This window comes from Tympanuchus pallidicinctus, unplaced genomic scaffold (assembly GCF_026119805.1).
Source record: "Tympanuchus pallidicinctus isolate F22 unplaced genomic scaffold, pur_lepc_1.0 scaffold15, whole genome shotgun sequence".
In the NCBI taxonomy this organism is placed as follows: domain Eukaryota; kingdom Metazoa; phylum Chordata; class Aves; order Galliformes; family Phasianidae; genus Tympanuchus; species Tympanuchus pallidicinctus.
This window is the reverse complement of record NW_026294669.1, coordinates 18,150,505-18,177,922: the sequence shown is the minus strand read 5'-3', so window position 1 is coordinate 18,177,922 and position 27,418 is coordinate 18,150,505. Positions and strand designations below refer to the sequence as shown.

The window sequence follows — 27,418 nt, the reverse complement described above, 5'->3', positions numbered from 1 at the left end:
AAAGCAGTTGTAAATCTGTTAGCTTTACAGCTGCCTTGAGTTTTTTTGATTGCAGAGCCAGACCACATCAATTAACCTAGAATTTGCATCTAAAAGGACATCTGAATTTATTAGGATAGGCAATATGCAACTGTGGTCCTGGAATCACTTTGAAAAGAGATTATGTAAACTGCCTAAGTTTACACTTGGTAAACCATAGCTTGCCATGGGAGTGAACTGCAAAGAGTTATCATACACTTAAGCAACTAGTAATAATCCTAAGAAGGAATTATTAAAGCAGATAATTGGTCAGTTCACTCCTAGTAGCTATGTAATGCTCCAAGATCAGTACTGAACTGTAGTATCTCAGAATGCTCCTTGCTTTCCTGCAGGATGCAGCTTCTACAGAGCTCCTGGATTTTCAGAGCACTGGGCTCTGATACTTAAGTTATCCAAAGGCAATTAAACTTACCATTACACATCTACTTTCTGTAATTGTAGTTACTATCTGTGGCTGCTCTGCTGTAAAAGTACCTCTGGCTGATGCTGACCAGCTGCTGACTCCCATGCTATTTGTAGAAGGGAAACATTTATCCCTTCCTACATTTCTCCTACTGACACTGACTTTTAGGAATCCCCTGTGAGCTTCTTTTCTTCCTAGGACTCACTGCATGCCATAAAGGAGCCATGGCCCAAAATGAGAAGTCTATCTCAAATAACAAAACAATTCTTCCTGAGAGTAGCTCCTTTCACTCCCATTCCTGATACCTGCTGCCTTTTTTTGACGTCACTGAGGTATGATTCCAAGCACAAACCCGGATAGTTAAGGTAGTTGCATGGAAAAAAAACAGAACACAACACCCTCCACTTTCTGCTCCTGCAATTGTAGTGTTTTTTGTAGTTTAGCATCAGCACATTGTAGCAAGGTCTCAAATCCCTGACAGTCTGAAAGTCAGCAAGATACTGCAATGGCTAATTTTAAATTTTTTAAAAATAGAAATAGAACTTCTCTAGGTTACAGGGTCAAGATTTAAACCCTAAGGATACAAGAGCATTTGTTGCCATCACAGGCAGCTGGTGAGGAAATCTTTTGGCAGAGATCTCCCCACATTGCTGCCACTAAAGCCTTGATATAACAAGCAGCCTACTCACAGACACACAATCAAGTCTCACATGATGAGCTCACATGTAGAGCTTCATCCAGACAGCTTTCTGCAATGGACAGGTTAAAAGCCCCCATCTTTGGCTACACCAAAGGCGGTCTCTAGAAAGGGAGCAGTTTCTGAGCAATTTCGTCCGTGGAAACAGCTAAAATAAGGCATAATCTAAGCAACAAAGGAAAGGATTGACTAAAACAGCTCCTTTCACTCCCATTCCTGATACCTGCTGCCTTTTTTTGACGTCATATTGACTGGATCAGGGCAATTCACACTTAAGGTGCTGGTGTCCTTTGTAGTGAATTATTTCTTGGTGTATTTGATTTTATGCCATAAGCACTCAGTAGTGCCTGGGAAAAAGCCCAATGAAGAGAATCTCTCATTGCAATTTTCTCTAACATAACAGAAGCATAGGGGAAAATGCTAATGTAAAAATAAGAATGCCATTTGAAGGAAATTCTTTCCTGCTTTGTTCCGAGTCAGTGTCTGTGAGAACATTTACTTCACTTGGGCAAAGAAAGATGGACATCTTTACAGATTTGGGAAACTATTTTGGCCAAGTCTACACAAACTTTCATGTAACTTCCTCCTCGTTTTCCCTTTCTCCTCCTGTTAGGTTGTGCATAAATACAAACTTTCTGGTGTTTCCATTTTTCATCTTCAGATGTATTTGATCCATTTGTATTTTTTGCTCTTAAATGCAACTCATTTTGCTAAAAAAAGTAACAGGAAGAGTGGCTGGTAGAGATGAGAGCAGAGGAACTATGCTGGTGCTAAACTTAATTAAATTTTGGATTAACATGAACAGTAAGTTTTGTGCACAACAAACAGTAACTGGGTAAGAGAACTGGCTGCCTTTCTTGCTTTCCTAAATTTGTAAATCTGTAGGGAAAAAAAATACATATAATCCCTGGTGAAACTGTATTTAAGACAGCAGCAGTTAAAAAAAACAGAAGCAATACTCTGAATTAGATTTGAACCCAAAGGAATATTTTCCTGTGCTAAAGTCTGTCATTTTTAATTGCCAGAAACTGAGACCACCAACAGTCAGGAACGATGTGAACGTCTTAAGATAAAATGATGAGGTAACACAGAAAGACCAAACAAAAAACAAAACAAAAAAAAGCTTACTGAACTACCAATAATGTATTTGTTTAACTAGCAAGCTTCCTTTTCCTTGTACTTACAAGGTAAAACAGCAGTTTTGTGACTCAAAGCTCTTATACGTAGTGATCTAAAGGCCCACTAGCTTAAATGTGGATAAAGATATTCTGCTTCAAGGCACTGCCTCTATAGTGAGTTCAAGTTAATAACGGCAATTCAAAGCACAAGTTGGGTTATTAATAACCTGCTCTAATATAAAATGTCTACTCTTTCCTCAAGTGCAATTAGCTGTGGAAAAAAGGATTGCTTCATTCATCGGAACAGCAAAACAGGAAAAGCCCCTAGCAATAGCAGAGTACTGTTCTAAATGCTTTGCTATAGGTATGAATGAACCATCTTAGTTTCCAAATGAATTTAAATTATTTTAATCCTAAGGTTGCCTAACTAAATCACTTCCAGAAATATTCTATCTGGATCTGCTATTTTTATAAACGGAACATGGAAAAATCCTTATCTTTTTGGAAGTCAGGCTGTTTATGCAGTAGCATAAGGTACGAGCACTGATGAGACTGGGCATGTCTCCCTATCAGCTTTAGTCTCCAAACTCCTGATTACAGAGCATTCATTTATTACTCTGATGTCAGTGGTAGTTAAATATTGCCAGCTGAATCCCAAACAAAATGAAATTTCAATTCTAGATATATTTTTAAATTAGTGTGTTGTTCTCCCTTCCTTTGCTTTTGTAGAATCGCTCATCATTATCTGCATTTGATAGTCTTACTGCCAGCAGTGCCCTACTGCTGGAATAGGAGCATCACTGATATTCTCATTTTGCCTGTTTCACTCAAAAAGCCTTCTACTTTCTTTCAGCCCTGCTCCTGTTAGCACTTCAGAAATTGTGGTGTACCAAAATAAAACTCCTCAGATTATCTTCCTATTTCTGAGAAATTAAGGGAAAAAATAACTCCTGGAAGGATGAGAAATCTGGTGCATTTCTGCTAGGGCAGAAATGACTACTGACCAAGATCATTAAATCAAGGCCATGTACTGCTATCAGCTTCTTTGGGAAAATTTGTAGATAATACAGAACGGTGATGGTACAAAGATGGCAATGGAAAAGGAAGGAAACAAAGCAGACGTCTTGTTGTCCATAGGACCACACCAAACCTGCAGTCTTCCCAGAATCCCAGAATCCATTCCTCATACTAATTAAGGCAGTTGAGGAAGGGCTGAGAAGCAGTGCAGTGATCTGACAACAAAATGTAAGAGAAATATATTGAAATAAGAGTTAGCTGAGAAATACATGGGAAAAGAAAGAGGAGAGTCTTTATAAAATGAAGTTTCGCCCCAGAATGGTCCTGCTGTCTCCAGTGCCAACAAACTCTGGGCCGCACTATACAGAAAAACTGAGCATGGGGGAAGAGGGCTCTTATAACAAGCTAGCCTTTCCAAGAGAATTGCAAGGTGCCTTCCTTCAGCCACTCATCGTCAGATAATCCATGAGATTTCCATGGTCAGTGTTCAAATAAAGAGACTAGAAAACAAATGTTGCATTGCAGGTAGAATCTATCAGAGGTCTCAAACATGTCAAACTTTCCAAGGTCAGGTTATTCTTTCCAAAACTTCATAAGCCAGACCAGGAAGAGAGAGAAACAAGTAAACAATCAAATCCGTACCTTCCATGGCTTCACAGAGGTACAATTAAGCTTCACAGCTATATTGTTTGCAGGAACAATCAATGAAAAAGAACACCAGTGTCAAAGAATAGCCTCACGTACTGCTTTTTTTTTAGGCAAAATAATTTGTGGCAGAATTAAATTGCTTTACTGAGTCAGCACAGGGCAGCATCTATATTGTATGCTGTGCAACCCACTAGCCTGCTGAGATACTACACAGCTAAAACAGAAACAGGTGAACTGAGTACATTGAAATCTCCCTTTCACATTAATGAAAATGTGCGCTTGCTCTTTAAAATAGGAAGAGTGACTCAATTAAGTCTAAGTTTCACAGTATTGCAGATGACTTTGTAATAATACGGCCAGAATGCAATATTCTTTTCTTTGTCATCTAAGAGCACTTTCCATTTAAAGGAAAATTAAATGATAAAAATGCACAGAACAATACAGTAGTAATTTTACAGTAATAATAACTCCTCATTTTTCAGAGAGCACGTGAGCTATATCATTAGTCTGGTCAGAAGTCTTTAAAGTATCAGCAAACAGCCCTGATGTACAGATGAGCAGGATACAGAGAGAACAATGCCTGGCAATCCTGTCTTAAAGAAGTTTCTTTTTTCCCTAAAGGCCAAAGAGATCAGATGACTTTGAAATACTTCCTTGGGAAGGAATGGAATGTTTGAAATTAATTCAAAAGCAAATCTGAACATAAGTTCTCTCTATAGCAAGACTATAGAAGAACTCCCTAAAAGTAAAATAAATTATCTATATGGGTGGCAAGTGTATGGGAACTGCTGAATCACAGCCTGAACCTCTGATTGATCACCTGAGGCAAGCACTGAGTCAGCCACGGAGCACAGGTGAAGGCAATTCACCTGTGCTGCAGGAAGGGGTGGAGCCTGGCTGCACCTCTCCTAGACCCATATAAGAGCTGACTGCCAGTGGAGAAGGGTCTCTTCTGGAGATCCCTTCCTCTAGAGTTTCTTAGCAAGCCCAGGATATGGGTAAGCATTTTATCTATTCTGTTTTGGTGTAATAACTGCTTAGCTAAACTCTCTGGTATATTTTCGTAACTATAACATCTGTATATTCATTGATTATACAGCAAGAATCTAAAGAAAACTGAAGGTGAAACATCAGTGATAAATGTGCAGACAGCTAAATAAACAGGTAAATGTGCAAGACAGCATACAGCGAAGCCACTAAGTAGTTTGATGACAAATTTTAGAATAGCTACAAAACTGCTAAACAGAAGAAAATTTCCAAAACCAGAATGGTAAATGAGACACTATTCCAAGTCCCCATCTTTTCTTACTTCCCACAGGATATGAACTCAATTTCTAGAGATACCTCTTTCCCCAAATATAAATCCTACAGAGTTGATTACTGCTGTGGGAATCAATAGCTAATTACTTTTCAGAGGTTAACAATCTCTAGGGTCAAGAGATAAAGATATAACAGTAAACAAAATATTAGTCACCACATTAAGAAGTAACAAATTCTCTTTTGCATTTCAAACACAGGTGGTCTGACATTAGGTCTAAGGTTCTCATTTACAAGCAATCCAAAGTGGCATTTTCAATGGTTTTACAAATCTTCCAGGACCAAAATGCCTATGTGCAGTGCTGTTGCTATGCTGCTCCAGGAAAACAAAGAACACACCAATTCTCCTCAGCAGTGGAATAGGCCATCCTTTCTCAAAAAAAAAAAAAAAAAAAAAAAAAAACTTTAGAAAGCCATGTCCTCTCTAAGTGCACACAGAACATTAGGGTAGTAACAGGCCACATCCTATTTAGCACACAGGTAAGAATAAGCACTTCATAGTCTTCTTTTCAAACACCTAAGCGCTTCAAGAAAGCACTTCTAGAAGGTCTGAAGTGGAGCTCTTCTCCCCTCTCCCATTTCCCACCTTTAACAGTGGAAAATGACATAACAAGAGAACAGTTTGATAAGAAGACGGCTTTCAGTGATTAGGAAGTTCCAATACTTCCAGCAACGTACTCAGCAATTACAGTATGGCAAAAGAATTCATACGTCGCATCACTTGCACTTGCTACTACCAGGAGTTACAAGTTGCTTTACTGGGTGCAGTAAATCATCAGATCTCTTTTTATCCAGATCAGCCATTAACTGCAGAAATGAAGAGTAATGCAAACAAGCTTGCAATGGCATTTTGAAGAGATATACAGCTGCTCTAAATTGCAGCTTTATTAGCTTTCATGTGCCTGGGGGTAGGGAAGTGAGGAGCAAAGCAGAAATCTGATGCATATTTCTCCACGTTAGATGCTTAACCAAGGCAGATATAAAACTTCCATTCTAAAAATAAATTAATGTCAGCATGTGTGCCATGCTGACAGACGCACTCAGAGTTTCAGGACTAAAACAGGATTGATAAGTTTGTTATCTAATTACTGCTTATTAAACATCAGCATATCTTCCCAAATAAACTAGATAAGCTTGTCAGCTGTATAAAGCCACCAAAGACATAGTAACACTTTTTGCAAGAATGGTGGTTTGGCACCATATCCTTCTTAGTGTTTCCTCAGGTGATTTGATGGTACACAAGGAAATACAAGTCTATTCTTTTGCTGACATTGCACTGATGCAGTAATATTACCTAACGTAGCTAAAAGGGAAGGTGACAGCAGAAGACAAAGTAGTAATGATTCAGGTCCTGTGGGCATTATAAGAAATGTGTTTTCAGGAAGAGTCCATCCAGAAAGTGAAATTAGCCTCTGGGCAAGGGGCCAGCACATTGGAAAGGTCCTCAAAACTTGCAATGCTTAAGTAATTGACAGTCTCCATACCAGTCTTGCATGAAAAGATTAATGTCACCTTCAAACCAAGGAAAGTCAATTGTGAATAAAAACAACCAGTAGGTTAGCAGCAGCATAAGCAGCAAAGCAAAGGAGCAACAGGTTAAAAGAAGACCACGACAGGTCAGAAGGGAAGGACAAGAATACAGAGGTCAGAGTATTTCATTGCTTGGTAATCCAAGAGCCAACAGAGAAACTATAAAAGAGACACTGGAATTTGTATTTTAGGGACAGCCTTTTGTACACCAGTTGATTCACATTTCAAAACCTCTAGGAAACACTAGGTCCCCCTAAGTCACCAGATGCCTTTGCATAGGCTTTCACATAGTTTTTCCTTCACCAGCTGAGACCAGTGGCTTTAGCATCAGCAATTTATCACAGAAGCATAAAATAGCCTGAGTTGGAAGGGATGAGGCACAAGGCTCATTGAGTCCAGCTCCTAGCTCCACACAGGACTGCCCAAAACACAAACCATAGTTCTGAGAGCATTGTCAAAATACTCCTTGAACTGGATCCAGCTTGGTGCCATGACCATTGTTCTGGGAAGCCTGTTCCAGTGCTCAGTTACTGGTGATGAACATTTTCCTAATTTCCCTTGACACAACCCATGCTGTTCCCTCCGATCCTGTTGCTTTAAACAGAGTGCATAAAACAGCACCCATCCCTTCTGCTCGTCTGTGAAGAAGCTATAGACCACCATGGGGCTTCCTCTCAGACTCCTCTCTAGGCAAAAATTACAAAACAGTAGATGAAAATGCTACAAAAAGAGAAGCCATGACAACATAACCATGCAGCTAAAGCTAGTATTAGGAGAAAACACTTGGAAAACCCTGTATAATAGTCTTGAGAAAGAGATGTTATTTCCCACAGCAGAAAGGCACATCCTGCACAGTACAGATTAATGTGGCTTGACAGTGCAAATACAACTGCTCAAAAAAATCCACAAGTCAGTCATTACCATTTTCTAGTTTTAACCACCTCTGCCCCACTACTAAGAGACACAAACAAGTTGCTGCCAACATATCCAGAAATCAGGAATGAAATGCAGTCACAGTATCTCTGAAATTCCATGACAATCTCCCAGGCACTCTGTAAATCAATTCATCAGTTGAGAGGGTTGCACCAACTTGCTAAACAAGATTTTTCAACAAGATTCTGTATTTCCAAGCAATATATTCTTTGTAAAGAAAAAAAAAAATTGTGACAGGATTACTAGAAGGAGGACCTTGAAAACCAGTGTGGCAAATTGGCTTGATTGGTTTGGATTTTAATTCTTGCAAATCTAGATTTCCCCCCTAAGTGGATCCAGTGAAGTCTTTGGTGTCTGATGCACAGCAAAAAGCCTCTATTTTCTTTTACTTACACAATGTTACTATGAAGATGAGGCAAATTATATATATATATATATATATATATATATATATATATATATACATACACACACACACATATACATATATACATACATATATATATATGGTCATAATTTTGTTAATTTGTGTACAGGCCTATGTGGAAGAAATAAGTATATGTGGCAGAAGACTGAAATAATGACAATAGCATAAAAGCTAAATTCAATCTCTCAGGTTTACACACATATTGCTTGACTTGTACAAAATCTCGGGGAACTAGCAATGCCATAAAAATCTGCACCATAGATATAGATAACAACAAAGGGTTAGGTTAATGGACCTATGGTAAGGGCAATTAGAGGCTATTGATGTCCTTCTCTGTTTTAAATCACCAGAAACATACCACTGATAGGAAACCCCACGATACATCTTTCCAAAGTACCCCAGACAAAGAACAAGCAAAAAATAGTATAATTAAAATCACTAATAGATTTGGCTTGTTATTAAAAATCAACTTCTGCCAGAGGAATTTAAGTAAGAATGATGCAAAAGCCAAGCTGAATACTTTAGTAAGTCTTACTACCTGTTTAATGCCAATAATGAAAAGTAATAAAGTGAACTAGGCATCTCGCAATATCCATGGATTTTTTTGTTCAATTAATTTATTGTTAAGCAGTTAGTGCCAATGGCAACTCGTTTTATGAATGCAAATTAAATTTTAATTTTTTGTTCCTGGTGGATGTCAATTTTATGCCTTTGCTCTACATTATATCTACGTAAGGTTGCAGAAGAGTCTGTGACGTGTTATGAAAGCATAATAATGCAAGTGCCTACCTTTTTCAGGAACCGTACTCCATAGGTAAATATATAAAGGTAAAATGTAAATCTCCACCTGCAAAAGGTACAATAGATTAACTCTAGGATACCAGCTTTACACAATTCAACAAACCATTACTTACAGCACCACCAACCCAACATATCCTGGTCACATTAACAGAAGTAGAAGCAAAATTCTGGGCTGTTTTTCTACAACTTTCATTATCGAACATTCTGCTCATCTGCCAGCTTTTTCCCAGCTTCCCACCCACCCTATGAAAATATTATTTAATTTCAAATCAGGAGAAAAATCTTTCAAGGATAATTAAGTTCTGAAAAGTTTTATAAAAACTACTAATAGAGAACAAAGGACAATTCACCGGTCTGTTGCAGGGAAGTCCACGTGTTATTAAATACTGGAAAACCTACAAGCTTATGGAAAACAGAAGAATCCAAGACAGTGTTCATCACTTCTAAGTGGGGAGAACTGTAATGTTATTACTAAGCAGAGAATTCAAATATGAAAGAGATCTGCAAGAAGCTGGGATTCATTAATTCCACTCTAATAACACTGTTTGTTTTGAAAGCTGCACTCTAGTTCACTAAAATACTTCTGTGTATAATTAGAACTTATTTCAGTAGGTGACAATTCAGTACTTGTTTAAATTAAACATTTGTTCCATACTTCCCAGTTCCATTGTTACTCTGCTTCAGAGGTCCTTAGAGTTATACTTGGTTCTGTGGAGATGCATTTTGAAGGCCTTTTATTTGGGAGAGCAGCATTAACATTAAGCCACTTGTGTGCAAAGAACTTTGATTTTCACATAAAAAATTAATGTCTAGGATTGCAATCACTTCTGATACTCCAGAGTTAATGAGCAATCAGATAAAAAGAAAGATTTACTGCAATTATTCTACAGGACCTGACCTCCTATTTAGCACAACAATAATAAGAAATTGCATTCAGCTCTCAACAGGCAATGTTAGACTGCTGCACACAAAATATGGTCTTCAGTGATGAAAAGCATAACACACAGCAAGGAGGAACTGAGCAGAGCAGATTCCAGAAATTCACTCTTAGTTTCAGCAAGAGCATTTGCATCAGATAGGTATGTTGAACATAGGTACATATCTGTAACTTATGTCTGCTTTCAGAAAGATTCCTAGCTACACATTTTCTAGAGAGCTTCCTATTCCAAAGCACACATGAAATAACTGCTGGGCTTCCAAGTCTCCTTTCAGAGACAAACTAAAAGTAAAGAGAACAATGACACAGAAGGAGAGAATTCAGCAAATGACCTAAGAACTCATCCTTGCTACTATGGCTGTCTCCCTTTTACAATAAAAGGCAGCATACTGAGCATTTACCTACCTTCTGACCAGTTACCGGTTTAGGACAGAAAGGTCAGTGGAAGTATAAGAAAGTAAAAGAAAAGCCTTATGCAATGGAAATTCTTACAGGAATCCCTGTGTGTTTTTTTTTTGTTGTTGTTGCTTTTTTTTTTTTTTTTCCCATCCCATAGAATTATCATAGAATGACCTGGGTTGAAAAGTACTTCAAAGATCATTTAGTTTCAACCTCCCTGCCATGGGCAGGGTCGCCAACCACCAGACCAGGTGCCTAGAGCCATATCCACCCTGGCCATGAAGGCCCCCCGGGATGGGGCATCCACAGCCTCCTTGGTCAATTTGTTCCAGTGTGTCACCATCCTCTGAGTGAAAAAATTCCTCCTAATATCTAACCTAAACTTCCCGTCTCAGTTTAAAACCATTCGCCCTTGTCCTTTTCCAGAGGGTTGGAGCAATCACACAAATATGCTTGAAGTAAATACCAGTGACTTACTATTCATAACATTCACAGCAAGATGAAATTTAGCTTCATTAGTGAGGCAATACTGTTGAGTGAATCATTCTCAATTATCTATTTTACAGGATAACTTTCTGTCCACATGCAAAACTATTAGCTTACAGCTAATTGCCACCAAAGTGCATTCAGACATTACTGGAATGGTTTCAAACCTGAAAACACTCCTAAGGGGAAAAAAAAAAAAAAAAAAAAAAAAAAAGAGGTTAATTCAAATCTTACTCTTCAAAGCTACTTTTACAAGTGTTTAGAAGGAAACTTATCAGACATAAATAGCTTTATGACAAGCTGATACAAGAGTGCGTAAGAATATCAGTGAGATTTAAAGTGTGATACTTCAGCTGCACAGAAATTGTCTCTTATCCTGTAACCTCCAGAGCATTGCAGAGATTATTTATTCATTTGGTATTATATAAATACCAATCTCTTGAAGGGTTCAGTATCACCAGCAACACAGCTCACAGCCTACATGATGGCAATTTCATTAAGAACTGCAAAAAAAGAGTACTCTGAGGGGTGAAGGGGAGGTGGAGGTGAGAGTAGGTCTCCTGGTAAAAATCTTCATACTACATGGAACAAACTGCATAGATAGCAGCATGAAGCAAGGTTTTATTTGGGTAACATCTTCTCATTAGACCAGTTCTATGGCTAGGAAACATGCAGTTTAAATTCAAAGTCATCTACTTCCTCCAGTGAAAGCTTCAAGACTGTCACTGGAAAAAAATAAAATAAAATAATAAAAAAAATATATATATATGTATATGTATGATAGATCATATATATGTGTGATAGATCCCTCACACAGAGGATTTGGTATATTACATTTAAAATCCCCTCAATATCACCTTTATTTCACAATTTTCCTACTGCAGCTAGCATCTCAGAGGAACGAGGAGACCCCTTCCTAAGTCTTGCAAATTCAGAAACAATGATTTTCCATTCCACTCACAATCCAAAGTACTGCCACAGCCACAGATCTAAGCTAAAATCCTGGACTACCTCACCAAAGAATTTCTGAAGCTTAGAGAAGCTTTTGGAGCCAAAAGGTGGGTTTGCCAAAGACCATCAGCTTGCTCCAACTAATTGAGTGCTCCTCAGGTGATATACACATACAATATATGATAACGTGCTGTTGGTCTTCTTACCTGTTATTTTTTTCCCCTCAATCCTCCCAAAAAATTGTGTGAGCTAGTTATCAGAATAAAGCAAGGCTCAGAATTAGGTTATAGAAAAAGCAGGTCTGTATGGGAACCATTGAATCATGGCCTGAAACTCTGATTGATCACCTGAGGCAAGCACTGACTCAGCCGTGGGACACAGGTGAAGGCAATTCAGCTGCGTGACCGGAAGGGCTGGAGCCTGGCTGCACTTCCCTTAGACCCCATTTAAGGGCTGACTGCCACCATAGAAGGATCTCTTCCTGGAGATCGCTCCCTTTGGAGTTTTCCTCTGAGCCCAGGACATGGGTGAGCATTTTCACTCATTTTTTTATTATCCCTTTCCACTGTGATAATCTTTCTAGCTAAACGATCTGTAGATAACAACCTAACCACTCTCAATGCTTGTTGATTATACACAGGTCAAACTTAAATAATTAAAAAAAATAAAAGCAAAACGTTCATTCCTAGTAAACAACATCTGCAGAAACTAGAGAACCAACATTTGGCTTGATCAAACTCTTAAGTCAGAATTGGCCCCCAGCTTTTTTGCCATTATTAATCAGCTAGCTCTGGCAGAAGCAGTGCAACAAGGATTTGAGGACTTTCTTTCCATTGCTTTGTATCAGTTAGCTTGCTGCCTTTTCATGGGCTTCAAAGAAAAACTTTGCCTGAGTCAATACCCACACAGAAGTTCCAAGTAGTTTCACATCTTGTTTACCTCTACTTGTAGTTAGTTTCTTGCTGCAATTTATAGTAAAACATCCACCGCCCAAGGTCAAATAGATTCTTAAGTCTTGGTTTCAGCTGGGATAGAGTTAATTTTCTTCAGGGCAGCTAGCCCCGTGGTTTTGATTTAGGATAAGAATACCACCATCAACACACTGATGCTCTAGTTGTTGATGAGCAGTGCTTACATCGAGCCAAGGACTTCTCTGCCTTTCATGCTGCCCTGATATCGAGGAGGACAAGGAGTGCATAGAGGAAGTGACACAGCCAAGACACCGGTCCAAACTGTTCAAAGGGATATTCAATACCATATGGCATCAAGCTCAATCATAAGGATTTGGGAGAAAATTAGTTTTAAGTTATTACAATGTTTTTTATTATGCAGTGGATATACCTGATTTAAGTAGCTAAGAAACTATGTTCAAAACTGGAGTAAATGTTACACGTTAACTATTGCTCAGCTAACATCAATGGCCTTAGCAACATGCTTTATACATAACTGTCTTTTTAAACCTGAAAGTTAGATCCGAGTTATCTACAAATCAACATGCACTGAAATCTATAAAATCCACATTAAATTAAGCCAACAGGTAAAATCATTCACAGAACAAATGCCACTCATGAGGCATTATAATCAGAAGAGATATACATACAGCAAATAGACAAAAATCAATGGCTGTCACTTCCTTCAGCTTCAGTTACAGAATCAAAAAACATCTTTAACTGGTAGATGTACCAATAACAATTTACACAAGATCACAGAGATCACTTCGCTTTAGAATTACACCAGGAATTATCAGGTATTTCTTTACCTGCTTTCCTACTGTGATGCAGAGCCAGTAATCTAGAACTATCTTGATTCTTTTACTGGTGTATGAGCAGTCCTAGTTTTCCCTCAAACTCTCTTATTCAGTAGCCCAACAGTAAGAAAATCTGCCAGGCTTTGTAAAATCTAGGTTCATTTTTGTCTTGTTACATCTCACATGCCTCTGAATTGTTTGTTAGCCATGAAACTACAATGTATAGGACCATCTCTTCTAATGAAGCTGTTTTATATGGCAGAAAATATTCTATGACTTGAGAGGAAGGACAGGGACTGGAATTTTGTTGTAAAGCTCTACAATTGCCTCAAAGTCCAGAAGAGGAAAGATAAACACATATAATGCAAAAGATATTTGTCCAAGGTGAGCTCTCAGTTCATTTCCTTCACACCAATTACTCTATTTAAATCTATTAGTCACAGTCTGCAGTATATATCTCTTTTTCCCTCTGTTCAGGTCTCACTGCAACCCACTGATATAGGAAAGTGGAAGGAAAGTTATGAATAGGAAACACATCCACTGTTTCTTTGCTGTACGTAACAAAAGTTAAGAAGCACCAGTAGCAGAGCTCAGCTAACTAAGGAAAAGCACCACAAGGTTTATATTAAGATACCTTTTGTTCCCCTTCTCCCCCAGCAATACTCACTGGCCCAGTAACACAAAACAGTGGAGGACACTTGGTGAAGCACCCCATTCTGGGTGACTATTGCATCAATTAACATTTAATTGAGAGGGCAGCTGAAACTGCTCTGTTTTGTGAGGATTGCTCTGGTCCCCAGACTTCAAACACTTCAGTCAGTTTTGCGCAGACAGAAAATTTGAATAACCCAAATACACTCAAAGCATACTCCTTGAAAAGACTCTTAGGTTAATTTAAATCCAGCTAACCCAGATGCAAGCACTCAATGAGCCAGTGTTCTGGAAGACTTGATCTGTCTGTTTGAAATAGAGTTTACAAGGTTCACTCTAGCCCTGCACTATCACATCCTCAAAACTACCCGAGTGAACCAGGTTTGTGCTTGGTCTGCTTGAACCTAGCACAAGTGAGATCAAGTCTGCATCCTACCTCTTAGGGTAACTCTTCAGGGTGGGCTAGTGCTCATTAGGCCAGGTGTTCCCAAGTATGGATGTGACACACTACAGCAAAGAGTCATGGTAGAACATGCTTCTACCATTGGAATAACTTTTATTTTCCAATGTGGTCTAAAAATGAATACTCTAAATCATCTGGAGAGCACAGCAACAGATCTCACAGTGCTTGTTCAACACATAAGTGCATTCTTGATCCAGAATACAGTTTCAAAACCCCTCTACTCTTTAATGTTGAGCCACTAATGAAATTTTAAATATGCTTCAGCGTGTTACAAACACTAAGGCAATGGAAAAGTTGAAGAGCCTCTGCCAATTAAGCTGGTATATCCAGTCATGTTCAATTCAGCAAAAACTATTTAAGTGCACATCTAACTAAGCACTTCACAGATTTCAAGTGTACTTCAGATGAGGTTCCCTTTGCTATGCTGCTGTGTCCTTAAAATTTCATAGAGTCATAGAATCACCAAGGTTTGAAAAGAGAAAATCAACCCAGCCCAACCATCTGCCTATCGGCAATAGTTCTCATGAAACCACGTCCCTCAACACAATGTTTAAATGTTCCTTGAACACCTCCAGGGTTGGTGAATCCACCACCTCCCCAGGGAGCAACAGGGTCTCCCCTGAGCCTCCTCTTCTCCAGATGAAACAATCCCAGCTCCCTCAGTTGCTCCTCATAAGGCCTGTGCTCCAGACCCCTCAGCAGCTTCGTTGCCCTTTTCTGGGCTTGCTCCAGGGCCTCAATGGCTGAAGGGCTGGACCCGGCACTTAGTCTTGCTGAACCTCATTGAATTGGCTTCAGCCCAGTGATCTAGCCTGTCCAGATCCCTCTGTGGGGCCTCGCTACCCCCAGCCAGATTGACACTTCCTGCCAACTCTGGGTCACCTGCAAACTTACTGAGGGTGTACTCAATGCTCTCATCTGGATCATCAATGAAGACACTGAAAAGGACGTGCCCCAGCATCAATCCCTGGGGCACACCACTGGAGAATAGTTTCAGCTCCAAAAAGTAAAATTAAACTTCAGCTAATAAAAATGAATTGTTTGAGCAATGAACTACAGCAATTTCCCCCAAATACACACATTTTGCGGAGCTCAGCACAGCAGGTTCATGCTCTGTCTCAGAAAGATGCTATTTTCACCATAATAAGCCACCCAGCGAGTGAGCTCAGCACAGCTACTTTACGAGAAAAAGACTAAAAATTGACAACTGTCAACTAAATATATAGCCTCCAAACACAACAAGCACACTGCAAAACACAATGTCTCTCTACCTCTGTAGATTACATAAGATCTCCCTTGTCAAGAAAGCATGCAAGTTTTCAGAGATTTGGAATTGCTATTCCTAGTTGCAATCAGTTTCTTACACCTACTAAACATATTTAAAATAAACAGCTTTAGTGAATCCTACATTTGTTTGTGCTTGAAATGACAGACATATACATGGAAAACCAAAACACAGAGCAGACTGGAAATACAATTAGAGCATAGCTCTGCCCCACAGCATGCCTTCCACTGATTCAGAATCCAGGCAGTGGAACTCTTCTTCAGTTTGTATTCCCCAGGAAATCCATACTTATCTTGAATGTTGACAACTAATCTCATATGAAGCTATGTAACAGCGTATTTGATGGCAGCAGCCTTACTGTTCCACTATTCTGCCTCCCAAGATCTCTTTTAATGGTAATTTCCTGCACTTTCTTAAAGTCTGATGAATGTAATTGGAATTATACAGTTTAATTAAAATTTAAGAAGTGCTCTCGCCCTTCTTGAGTTTAACTGAAGCAACCACGTGAAAAGCAAGAACCATGGTTAAGAAGTTATTTGAGGAAGGAGAAAATTATACATAGCTCATTAAGATATTCAAAACAGCGGGTATGATGAATTGAGAAGTTTTCATTGCTTTCCTCTTCAATTTTATGGCTTAAGATTTGGCTGTCATCTGATTTTCCTCTTTGCTGCAATCTGAAACAGTTGTTTAATATTTAATGTTACAGTACCATTTGAGACAAGTGCTGTCCTAAATCTGTATGCTCAAAAAACAGCTCTGAAAGTCTTAAGAGCAAAATTTAGTAGTGCAGAAAAAAAGAAACACAGTGATGCAGTTTTATAAATAATAGAGCATATTTATATAATTACACCAGAAAACATGCACGATGTAATAGGTGTTTTGGTAATTCCTTCTAGGTTATGTAGCTTCTGTTTCATGGTTATGCAACTGCATCCAAAAGAGAACAACATGAAATAAAGCTCTGATAAGACCTCAGAGATCTGTTAGCCCTGCCAAGTTGTCTTACTATCATCTGGAAAGCTCGTGGGAAGAGCACAAAGAAAACTGACTTTGCTGCCATACATTCTCTCTCTGACTGACAAAATTGCTTTCCCCAAAAGTGACATTCAATGTACACAGCTGACACAAACCTATGAGAGAACAAATCCAAGGTCCTTACACTTCAAACTTGTAGTCTCCATTCATACTGGTAATTTCACATGCCACTTGTGTTTCTGAACATGGTCCTTCAGCTTTTCTGTGGCAATCACAACAGCTGCTTTGTCCCACACTCTTCCAGTTTTAAAGTAACAAAAACTTCCAAATTACATTTGCTTCTCACCTAGTAATTAGCCTTACTAATCACCTAGTAAAGCTGTGATGGCCACTGTATATGCGTAAGGCAACTTTACTGACAGGTAACTATCTTCTTAGACAAACCAATACCAGCTATTTCCACTTTTTTCTCATGTTACTTTCTTGCAGCATTATTTCATTTGCTTCAGACTAGTTTTTAGCCCACTAAAGCAGATACTGGACTTACTAGTGTGGATCTTCCAAGAAGTAGGTAAGGTAAAAGGATTATTTCTCCACTTTCTTAAAGAAGCCATCCAGCTGTGCAGCGTAATTCCAACAGTACAGCACGTGCTATGTCTGCACAGCTACCATACATCCTTAATATTGCACCAGTCTAGATCAGACTTCTGGAGAGGGTTTGTTACTCCTTCACACGCAGTACTGCATTTCAGCTGATAAACCGTGCTGAGTAGCAGTGTTGTCATAGGTCAGACAGGAGGATTAACAAAGTCTGTAAACATTATATTCAAACCTCACACTGTCCTTCATTTTATTGTCCCATTTACATCCTGAAGTGCATTTGGTCTTGTGTTCTCCTATTTCACTATCTCCTTCTTGTGACTTGTTGCATCACTAAAACATCAGAAAAAAAGTCACGATGCTCATTGTAATGAGCAAAGACTTTTTTTGTTGTTGTATTTTTACTGTTTGGGGCTGTTTGTTTTTTTTTTTTTGTTTTTGTTTAAGATCATTACATTATCCTTTAGTATTCTGAGCTCATAATAAAGAGCCAAGGACAGGACATTTTAATATGTTTAGTGCAAATGTGCTGTCATAAGAGTACAACTTAAACAGCCAAAATGCCAGTACATTTAAGAAGTATTATCCAACCAAACTATACTTGGTAGTCTGAAACTTTTTAGATAACTAACATATGGGATAGCATTTGATATTTCAGGGCATGGTTTTTACAGTACCTTGCACTGTTTCCTGTCTGATAGTCTCATCTTCAGCTGGTTTTGAGGCCTCACCCTAGAAGCTTTATGGGAAGAAAATTTCTTGTGTTCAACCTGCACTCTATGAGCCTTCTTACTGAGACCAGTGCTAGCATACATTCACAGCCTACTGCTTAACTTTTTTTCAGGCTAACAGTACTCCTGTATCACCTGCCTTACAGTTCTGGACATAATTGGGATGTGCTGATCATATCTCACAAAAAAAAAAAAAAAAAAACAACAAAACAACCACCAATAGTCTACTAATTTTTTTTTTGCCTTGTAAGGAAATTTTTTCCATAAAACGTTTGATTGACAGCAGTACAAATGCAGCATTAAGCAGGCATTTTCTTGACCTAAGTCAGTCAATAGCTTTCAGCTTTTAGTTAAAAAACAAAACAAAACAGAACAATATATCATAAGCTGCCACACTGGCTTACAAACTATTTACATTTTAAACAAATAATCAGTTCAGCTTTCTCTAAAGAGCATGAAAGTACATTATCAGACAACTTACTAACACAAAAAGCAATGTAATTAAATGCCTCTAAGAAAAAAATATTAAACATTTGGAAGCTAATTCTCCGCTATAATTACATCTCTGTGAACAGATGCACATAGTACACGTATCTACGAAATGAAAAGCAATTAAATGCATCATAAAACTGTGAGACAACTTAAATAAGAGGGAGAAGAGAGAAGTAAAAGACTCGAATGCCAATTCACTGACTGCTGCACGTAAAACAAGAACTTACTGTCACTATTCTTCAGAATGCATATTATTTTTACACGTTGACTGTGATTAGTGATCAGTAGAGAAATCATCCTACTCAAATTTTTATCTTGAGAGGGAGACTGAAACAAAAACATACCAAGTATATTTGGACAACTGAGTCCGTGCTGTTCGTAATCTCACATGGAAGACAACAATTTGCTACAAAAGACATCCCTGGGGAGCTCCAGTTGGACCAAACCTGTGTGGATTCAACGTAAAGCTGGCCAATAACATTTGCTCTATCTACACATGCAGAACAGCAAACAAAATAAATGCAGTAAAAATAGTATCCTAAATTGTCTGTCTACAAGATTAAAGACATCAAAAGAGGAGAATATTGTGAATGGGGAAGAAGAAGAGAAGTGTTCTCTTCTTCCACACAGCTGTTGTACTTTTAAAGGAAATACCACAGATTTAATAAAGAACATTACAGATTTGAGAAATGAAATGTCTTCATTTAATTGATAAGAACCATTTTGCACCACTTGTTATTCTACTTTGGCAATAATGTTTGTGTTACTGAAAATTACTTTTCAGGGAAATAAAAAGCCCTTGAAGTTTAGCAGTAATAAAATATTTTAATATCCCATCTGTATTCCAACTAACAAGTAAAAAATAAAAAAACAAACAAATAAAAAAACAAGCCAACAAGTCAGAGCTGATAGTAATTTAAGAGCAGGAGAAATCAGTACGGAAAACTAGCAGTCAGAAGAAATAAATGTTTCAGACACGCACACTGACATACACTGAAGAAAAATGCCTAAAGTTTCAAATGCGTCAAGACAGAGAAACTCGAGAAGTCCTGGTGCTGAATTCACAGATCCTTCACAAATCTTCAAGAGTCAGTTTTCAAACCCTGTGAATCCCAACTGCAGGTGGGAAAATAAAAAGCCCAGAATGAGACTTGAAGCCTGTAGTATCCCAGACTGAGCACTTGCTCAACTGTGATCACTACTGATCACAGAAAAATCCCAGATCTACACATTCTTTCACTTTGAGCTACCATCTGAGACACTTGACAACTTAGTTTCAAATCTGAGACTAACTGAAGAGTCAGCTTCATTCACCGTCAAGGGCTGCACCATTCAAGGCAAATGGAATGTAAGAAACAAGCAGCTACTGCAGCCTGTGCAGTTTTCCTCTAGTTGGCTTTATCTGCTATATTTAAGCTGTGATTTTAAACAAGTACATGCATTAACTACAATTTAGGGAAGAGTTATTTAATTTCCATAACATAAAATAATGATGAGCATACACAAACCACAAGAGAAAGGAAATCTGTTGAATTCATTATAGCCTTGCTTAATGTGCAGTGGTAATGTTAAGTGATGGCATCTTTTTTGCAGGTCTAGTATCTGAGTTAATTTAAAATTATTAATTACATTAAAAATTGTGTCACAGAAGGCAGTAAGAGCAGGGAATTCAAAGCTTTAAGTAATCCAATTTGAGGGAAAAGGGGAATTCCATAAGATGCAAAACAAAAAGTGCTTACAGCAAAGTCTGAAAATACAGTGAGCATCACCTGATGCCACAGCATGGACATTTGCCTGCTTGCTCCAGCAGAACAGCAAAGGAAGAAGTCTGGTAATTCCCGACACCTAACAACTCAACTGTCTGTGCACAGAAATGTCCTAAGATTCATCCCACAAAGGTTAAATAAAGATCATAAATGAGATTCACATATAAGCATGGCAGATAGAGCAGGAAAGAAATCATCAGCAAAACTGCCAATGTGGCCCAATTATAGGCTCTGCTTTATGTGTCCCTAAATAACTAGAACATCTGAAGCAGCAGACTAACGAGTAACAAGAAGGCTACCTCTATCTCACCTTTCACACAACAGTTCAGCTTTCTAATGTAGTGGGATAGCAGGGCAGCAAAAGCAGAGGCAGACTCACAATTTTTCTATTGGAAAATTGAGAAATAAGGATAGGAATGCTAGACAGAGAGTATAAACATATTCATAGGAGTAGCTGTTCAAAAGAAAAGCATTAATTTTCTTAGCCATTGTTAATCTAAGCACTTTGGAGATAACAGCATTGGCAGCACTCATGGCATGCCCTGCGCCCATGGCATGCCTTGCCCTGCTCCACCACACTGTATCTTTCCTTCTGACTGTACCGGAAGGGACAGTGTGGATGAGGACATGCAGCAATGCCTCCTTCTCCCCCCCCCCCCCCCCACCCCCCCCGCACCTACTCTGCTGTACCAATACCTAAGAGTTTCTGTCTGACACCTCCATATCTTCCTTTCTGTGCTCAGGTGCATGTATGTATAACCCCCTCTACCACAAGAAATGACTCTCCAGAATGTTTATATTAGTACCTCATGACCCACACGAGGAAAATCTAACCAAGAAACATACTGTTTTTATGCAGGTTGACATAGCTGTCAGCTACGACAAAACTATGCAGCCAGCTGCCTGCTACAGCACAGAGCAATGACAGGTTGAGGACCAGGCCAGGAGGGTCCTTTACAGTTGATGGGAGCAGCAACAGCAGCCTGTGCTGCTAAATGGCAATCTGAGTCAGCCTCAGCAACCACTCTACGAGACACTGAGAGACAGCAACACCACAAAAGAACACAACAAGTTAATTAAAAAAAATACATAATTAAGCTACTCCTGCCAGTCTGGCCAGCAAAGAGGTGTGAACAGTCCAAAGCCTGAGAATACAAATGCTCCCAGAGGTAAAGCTGGAGGCATAGACTCATTGCAAATCAGATTGTAACTGCAGGGTGTGACACCCAGCCCACTCCAGGCATCTGGAACCACCAGTGCTGAGCAAGCTGTGCAGCGGAAAGAAGGCACAGATATAATATTCAGTCCTGATTCATCAGACAGCGTTACGGCAGAATTAGAATTTCTCTCAGCAGCTGCACTGTGTGCATATGATTTTAAAAATCAGGATCACTTGTTTTGCCAGCCATTAACTTATTCATGTATGTGGGGCCTTATATTGGGTTTACATGGCAAGAATGTGGTAGCAGGGGGCTGCAGGAGAGGCCTCTGTGAACAACACTTTGCAGCTGCCTCATATCAGATCAGACACAGCTCCAGATGCTCCAGAGGGACCCACTGCTGCCAGAAGCATGCTATGAGCGAATCTAGGAAAGGAGATTGAAGGAAGGGAAAAAACAACGTGCAACAGCAACCAGGAGAGAGAAAATACAAGAGAAGCAGCCCTGCAGCCACCAACATCAGTGCAGAAGTAGGGCAGGAGGTAGCCCAGGTACAGTGTGCCCCTCCAGACCCTGTGCTCCATGCAGAGCAGATCCCCATCATCCAGATGTAAACCTTACAGATAAAATAGCACTACTTTACAAGCCCACAAGAGACCACAATTGCTTTACTTCTCTCCATATTGTAGTTGCCTATTGCTAGACAACTTCAATTTGACTCCCATTTTTGAGAATTATGACTCAACATCCCTGCTACCTACAGCACTGCAAACTTCCTGCATGCTGAAGGTCACATCTTCCTTGTTCCAGAACAATTTCACAGACTCCAGCTCCCTCCACATTCCGCTGAAGGCCTGCATCTTCCCTCTCCTACCTGCCTCAAAAACCCAACTCCACCAACACCCCAATCCATACTCCCTGCTACGGTCTACAACTCAAACACTGTTTGTTTTCATGGCTCTTCTCTCCCTTACCTCCACACTCTGGTTTTAGCAATCTGATGCTCTGCAATTAAAAATAATGGTCTTTGCAACTATTTCCTATGCAAGCTATTTATTTATCAGCACAATTCTGAATTGTCTTGTTGTTGAAGTACACAAAACAATCTCTGATTACAAATTACTGCTGAATTATTGCCCTAGGAGAGCAATGAAAGAAAGAAACATGAAATCCTGATTAATTACTCAGGGTGTGAAAAATTGTTTTCAGTACTCAATTTTGAGTATGCTTCTTTTCCATTACCCATCTCCTAGTTCTTTCCACTATGCAATAGGCTGTTGACATTTTTCTCTTTGTTCTCTTTATACAAACCATTATTTCCATATGCTTCTATCTTTTATTAAGGCAACACTTGCTCTTCATCCACTGTCTCTGGTCTCCAGCATAATCCTTTTAGTAGCTACACAGTTACTGCCCTGAAATTTGCATCAGCAAAGCATTGTACTTTCATGTTACATCTAATGAAAATTTTAATTTAAAAAAATGGCAATGGAACAATTTGTTCCACTCAAACCAATCTAGCAGTACACTTGGGGAATGGTGACAAGGAACTTCTCTCAATAGACTTTACAAGCAACAATTATATTTCCTTCAAAGACAGCTTTTCTAGAGAGCTAGCCTCTGCTGCTAACTCCAATACTACTTTCACATCACCTCACACATAAATCCTTTCACAGACATTTCACAGAGTTGAATGTTGCAGGAGACCAACTAGGTTGGACTGGTTTATATCCACAGCACTCTGCACTGGAACTCTGGGTAGCAGATGCCCAGGATTTTTTTTTTTTTTTACATTCATGTGAAATATAGCTCTAAAACATTGGGATGATGCGTAGTTGATTTTTTTTCCTACTTCTCCCCCATCATAGTTTCTCAAATACAGAGACTGATGTATACACCTTGCCAGAACAATGCTTTTATAGTCTCATATCAAGCATGTGCTGCATACCCTGTGGCACAATGTGGACACACTAGTCCTGCCTGGACAACAAGACTATCACAGCTAGTAGAGTCAGATTGGGCATGTTTTATATACCTATCATGTGTTTAGAGTAAAGCCTGTAATGAATTATCTTTTCAGTAAATTATTCATTCAGTAACGCTTGCATTGCCTTTTGGCAAGGGATAGCAGCATCACTACAGAAGTGATCAGTAGCAGATCAGTATTTGTAAAGTGCAGACCATAGGAGATGGGACCACTGGGCAAGAGCATTGCAGTGAAAGCATACCCTAATTTTCTAGCTTTGTTTTCACTGAGGGTGAAAAAAAGCAGCAACCACCAGAGCTGACTTTCAAGCTGCTATTTTTAGAAAGACAATTAACGTCACAAAAAAACAACAACAACCCACAACTATAGTAAGAGAACATTACAAGAACATAACACTATTTGTTATTTAATTAATTCCTCTTCCCCTAGTATTTCCACATTACAAATCACACAGCGTGTTTCCTTACTTCCTTCTAACTGTTAAAAGAGTTATCAGTTCCTGCTTTAAGGGCATTTTATGGCTGTTTTAGAGCCACCAATTCACCTTTACCAGCAGTTTAACGCCATACAGCTGTTAGGAGCCCCTGATATGAAGTTCCCATATATTTTAATGGGAAGATGTAAGTTACTTAGTTATAAGATATTCAGTAAAAGATGGATAGACAAATAAATAAATAGAGATATTTGGGAAACACCATTAAAGTGGCCTTTATTTGTAAAGGCTCTGAAACTAAACCTTTAAATGGCTTGTCAGGCAATGCTGCAAATAAGATGATGGCCCAGTTCCTTCTTATTTTGGGTGTACGCTTTGTATTCACATATAGAAGGCAGAAAAACAGCAACTCGCCCCACAGGAGCAACTCTGCTTTCCAGACGTCCCTTGCTCTCTTTTACAGCTGTGAAACAATGGTCAGTTCTCTGCTGCAAGCAGCACTGAAACTGCTGAAAATATGTATTGACAACTCAGAAGTAAACAGACTCATAATACCATTTACCAGATATTTCTGCTTGCATCTCAAAGATCACTGAATTCAGCAGTGTTTTTTAGCTGACTTAAGTGGGCCTGAGGCTACTCAAAATACTGAGCTAGAAGCTTTTTGATGCCCATTTGTTTTCTAGTGCTTTTTTTGCTACACACAAAGCACAGACTGATGAATTCTTTTATGCTCTTTGTTCAGATTTTTATCAGCACTGTTCAGAATTCCAACAACTAAGCAGCTGTCTCAATTTCTTTCCTTCGCATAGTTATTTTTCTTGTACAATTCTGTAGAAGAGTTACTCTGCTGCTGAAGAAAAAAGGCAAGACCAAGAAGCTGCAAACTGCCCATAAAGTTTCCACAAAAACATGCACAAGTGGAAAAAATATTCTATGCTTATATATATATATATATATGCACGTGCACACATATAAGAGTAGATATATACAGCAATCTCCCTCAAAGCAGCATTCTTAAACACTATCATTTCCTTAAGAAAAAAAGTATGTTGTCTAGATTTCACTCCTCAGTATATGAATATCCATGTTTTCCAACACAGACTGTTACAAAAAAACTCCAAAAACACTCTTGTCCACACATATCTGCCAGCTACTCCTGGGAAACCATGAAAACCTCTCTCATAACCAACTTACTTCTACCTATGTAGCTGAAGGACAGACAAGTCATGTATCTGATAGTATTTCAAAATCCCAGTCTGATAACTTAGGGCAGAGATATTTTTTCCCTTTGCTTGGACATGGAAGGGGAGCAAGATGCTTGTTTGTTCAATACTGTCCCCCTTTGAGAACAGTAGAGGTGCCTGCTGCCTCGTGTGAAGCAGAAGCACAGTACACTGAAATGGGAAAGAACCTGGAAGTCATTTGGAATCACCACTGCATTGTCTTTCAGATATAGTAACAAAGGCACTGTGTGTCCTGCATTCTGTTTGGCAGTCAGTAAAACCATCATTCAAGGCCTTCCAGGCATTACCTCCTCTCAAAGAAACCCCAGCACACCTTGAAGATCCCTTTCCACTAGCTTAATTCATGCCATGAATTCTCATCCTGCTATTTTCAGATATAACGTTCCCCCTTAAGAGATATCTGGGATTTTGTTTTGTATTAATGGCCAGACACTTTAAAAATATATATTTCTGTGCCAGAACTATGCTCCAGTGGAGTCTTGTCCAATTTATATCATCTGGTCCAATTTATATCATTGTATCATTGACTGACAGCCCTACATAGAAACAATTGTTATTCTTGTAAAGTACTGCAGATATTCAACATGAATAACACAGAAATTACACAAGCTTCAGAAAAGCTTTGTGTATTCTCATGTGCTGCACATTTAAAGAGCAGAACACAAAGACCTTCCCCTACTCTTCAGAGAAAGCTTGTTTTTTCTTTATCTTTGGCTGCACCCTGGGCACAGAATAAATGGAATAAAAAGCAGCAGAAATTCACAGCAGTAGAAAAGTCCACTGTGCACACAGATCACCAATTTTTCTTCTCCTTTATGCTCCCTGGATCTTTAACATGGAGAAAGAAGAAAAACTGCCCGTGGTCCCACGAGAGAAAAAGCAATGCACGACATACCCCTGACGCTAGTACCTGAGCATTACAAACAGAAATTGCATGACTTTCCAGCAACTACAAACATTACATTATTAGCTCCAAGTTTCATTTCAAAATCATCAAACCGTTGAAAAACAACTCAACTTGCTAATAAAATAAATCTCTGCACTTCATTTATTACTGTCTTTGGAATAACACTCGATAATGAATCATTACCTGGCGATAACAACAATTCCATTTTTTTATATACATGCTTAGAACCATAACATCTGAACTCTAAAACAAGTACATGATGCCACTTGAAGGCTCACCACGAGTGGATTCCACAGCTCCAATAATTGAATGGCACTTTCTCTTTCAGATGGAGACACAAAACTCTCAGAAGTGACTGCTGTTAAGGGTCTCTCAAAAGTAATTTATTTTCATTACAGGACTGTTGCACAGGCAGTGTGTATAAACAGTAATAAAAATCTCCATTTTCATTTAATTTCTATCTGCTTATTCCTTGGATGTGTAATGAAGACAAGAAAGGACCTATTCAATTTTTTGGAGAAGAAAAATGCAGATTTTGGAATTGCTCAGCACTGTGCTTAGAATCAGAATTTAAATACTTCTGAGGGTGTAGGAAGGAAGAGATAGAGAAATTGAGAAATACATGGTCAGAGAAACATAGAGAATAAGTTACTGTTTCAATATGCTGGGGCCTGGCTCATGTGTGTCATTCATGACAACCCAAGTGTGTTTCCACTCTCAGTCTTCGTCCTAACAAATCTATTCTGCATTTCACAGTAACCAAGACATCCATTAAGAAAGATTAGGTGCTCAGAAATGGTCCCTTCTGAACAACTGTCTTCTCCTCCACAGGACGGAAAAGTAATTCTGGGCCCAAAAACACTTTCACTAGCTGTAAATTGAACTGACTCCATATAATAGAGTTGGAGTTGTTCTTAAGCAGCTCCACATTTACTGTGGGTTCTGTCACTTTCATCCCCAAGTCACAGCCAATGTAGTCTGTTGCCAGAAAAACTGCAATCTCCTCTAGAAGGACAACAGAAGCTCCACAGCTGAAGGTGTGGGTGGGGATCACTGTTGCTTCACTCACACTGTGCCCACAGATTACTCAAGGAGAGGTTTCACCCTCTGGCAGGCTACTAACCACCCTTCAGCGCTGTGTTACTGGAGGACTGGAGTGCTACTGTTCCCACGGCTGCCACAGAAACACACGCTTCTTACAGCTCACAGCTCCAAGATGCCACCCACACAAGGATTCTTCCGACAAAAAAAAAAAAAAGGCATCCCTG

General features: G+C 39.0%; 1 protein-coding gene across 5 annotated transcripts in view; it reads right to left on the bottom strand.

Annotated features, from left to right (window-relative positions):
• Positions 1-27,418, bottom strand: part of CERS6 (ceramide synthase 6) — a 113,243-nt gene that overhangs the window by 42,686 nt on the left and 43,139 nt on the right. For all 5 annotated transcript variants that reach the window (XM_052674991.1, XM_052674992.1, XM_052674993.1 and 2 more), the window contains one exon: positions 8,919-8,976. In XM_052674991.1, coding sequence (XP_052530951.1) covers positions 8,919-8,976 — 58 coding nt within the window. The remainder of the gene's footprint in view (positions 1-8,918; positions 8,977-27,418) is intronic.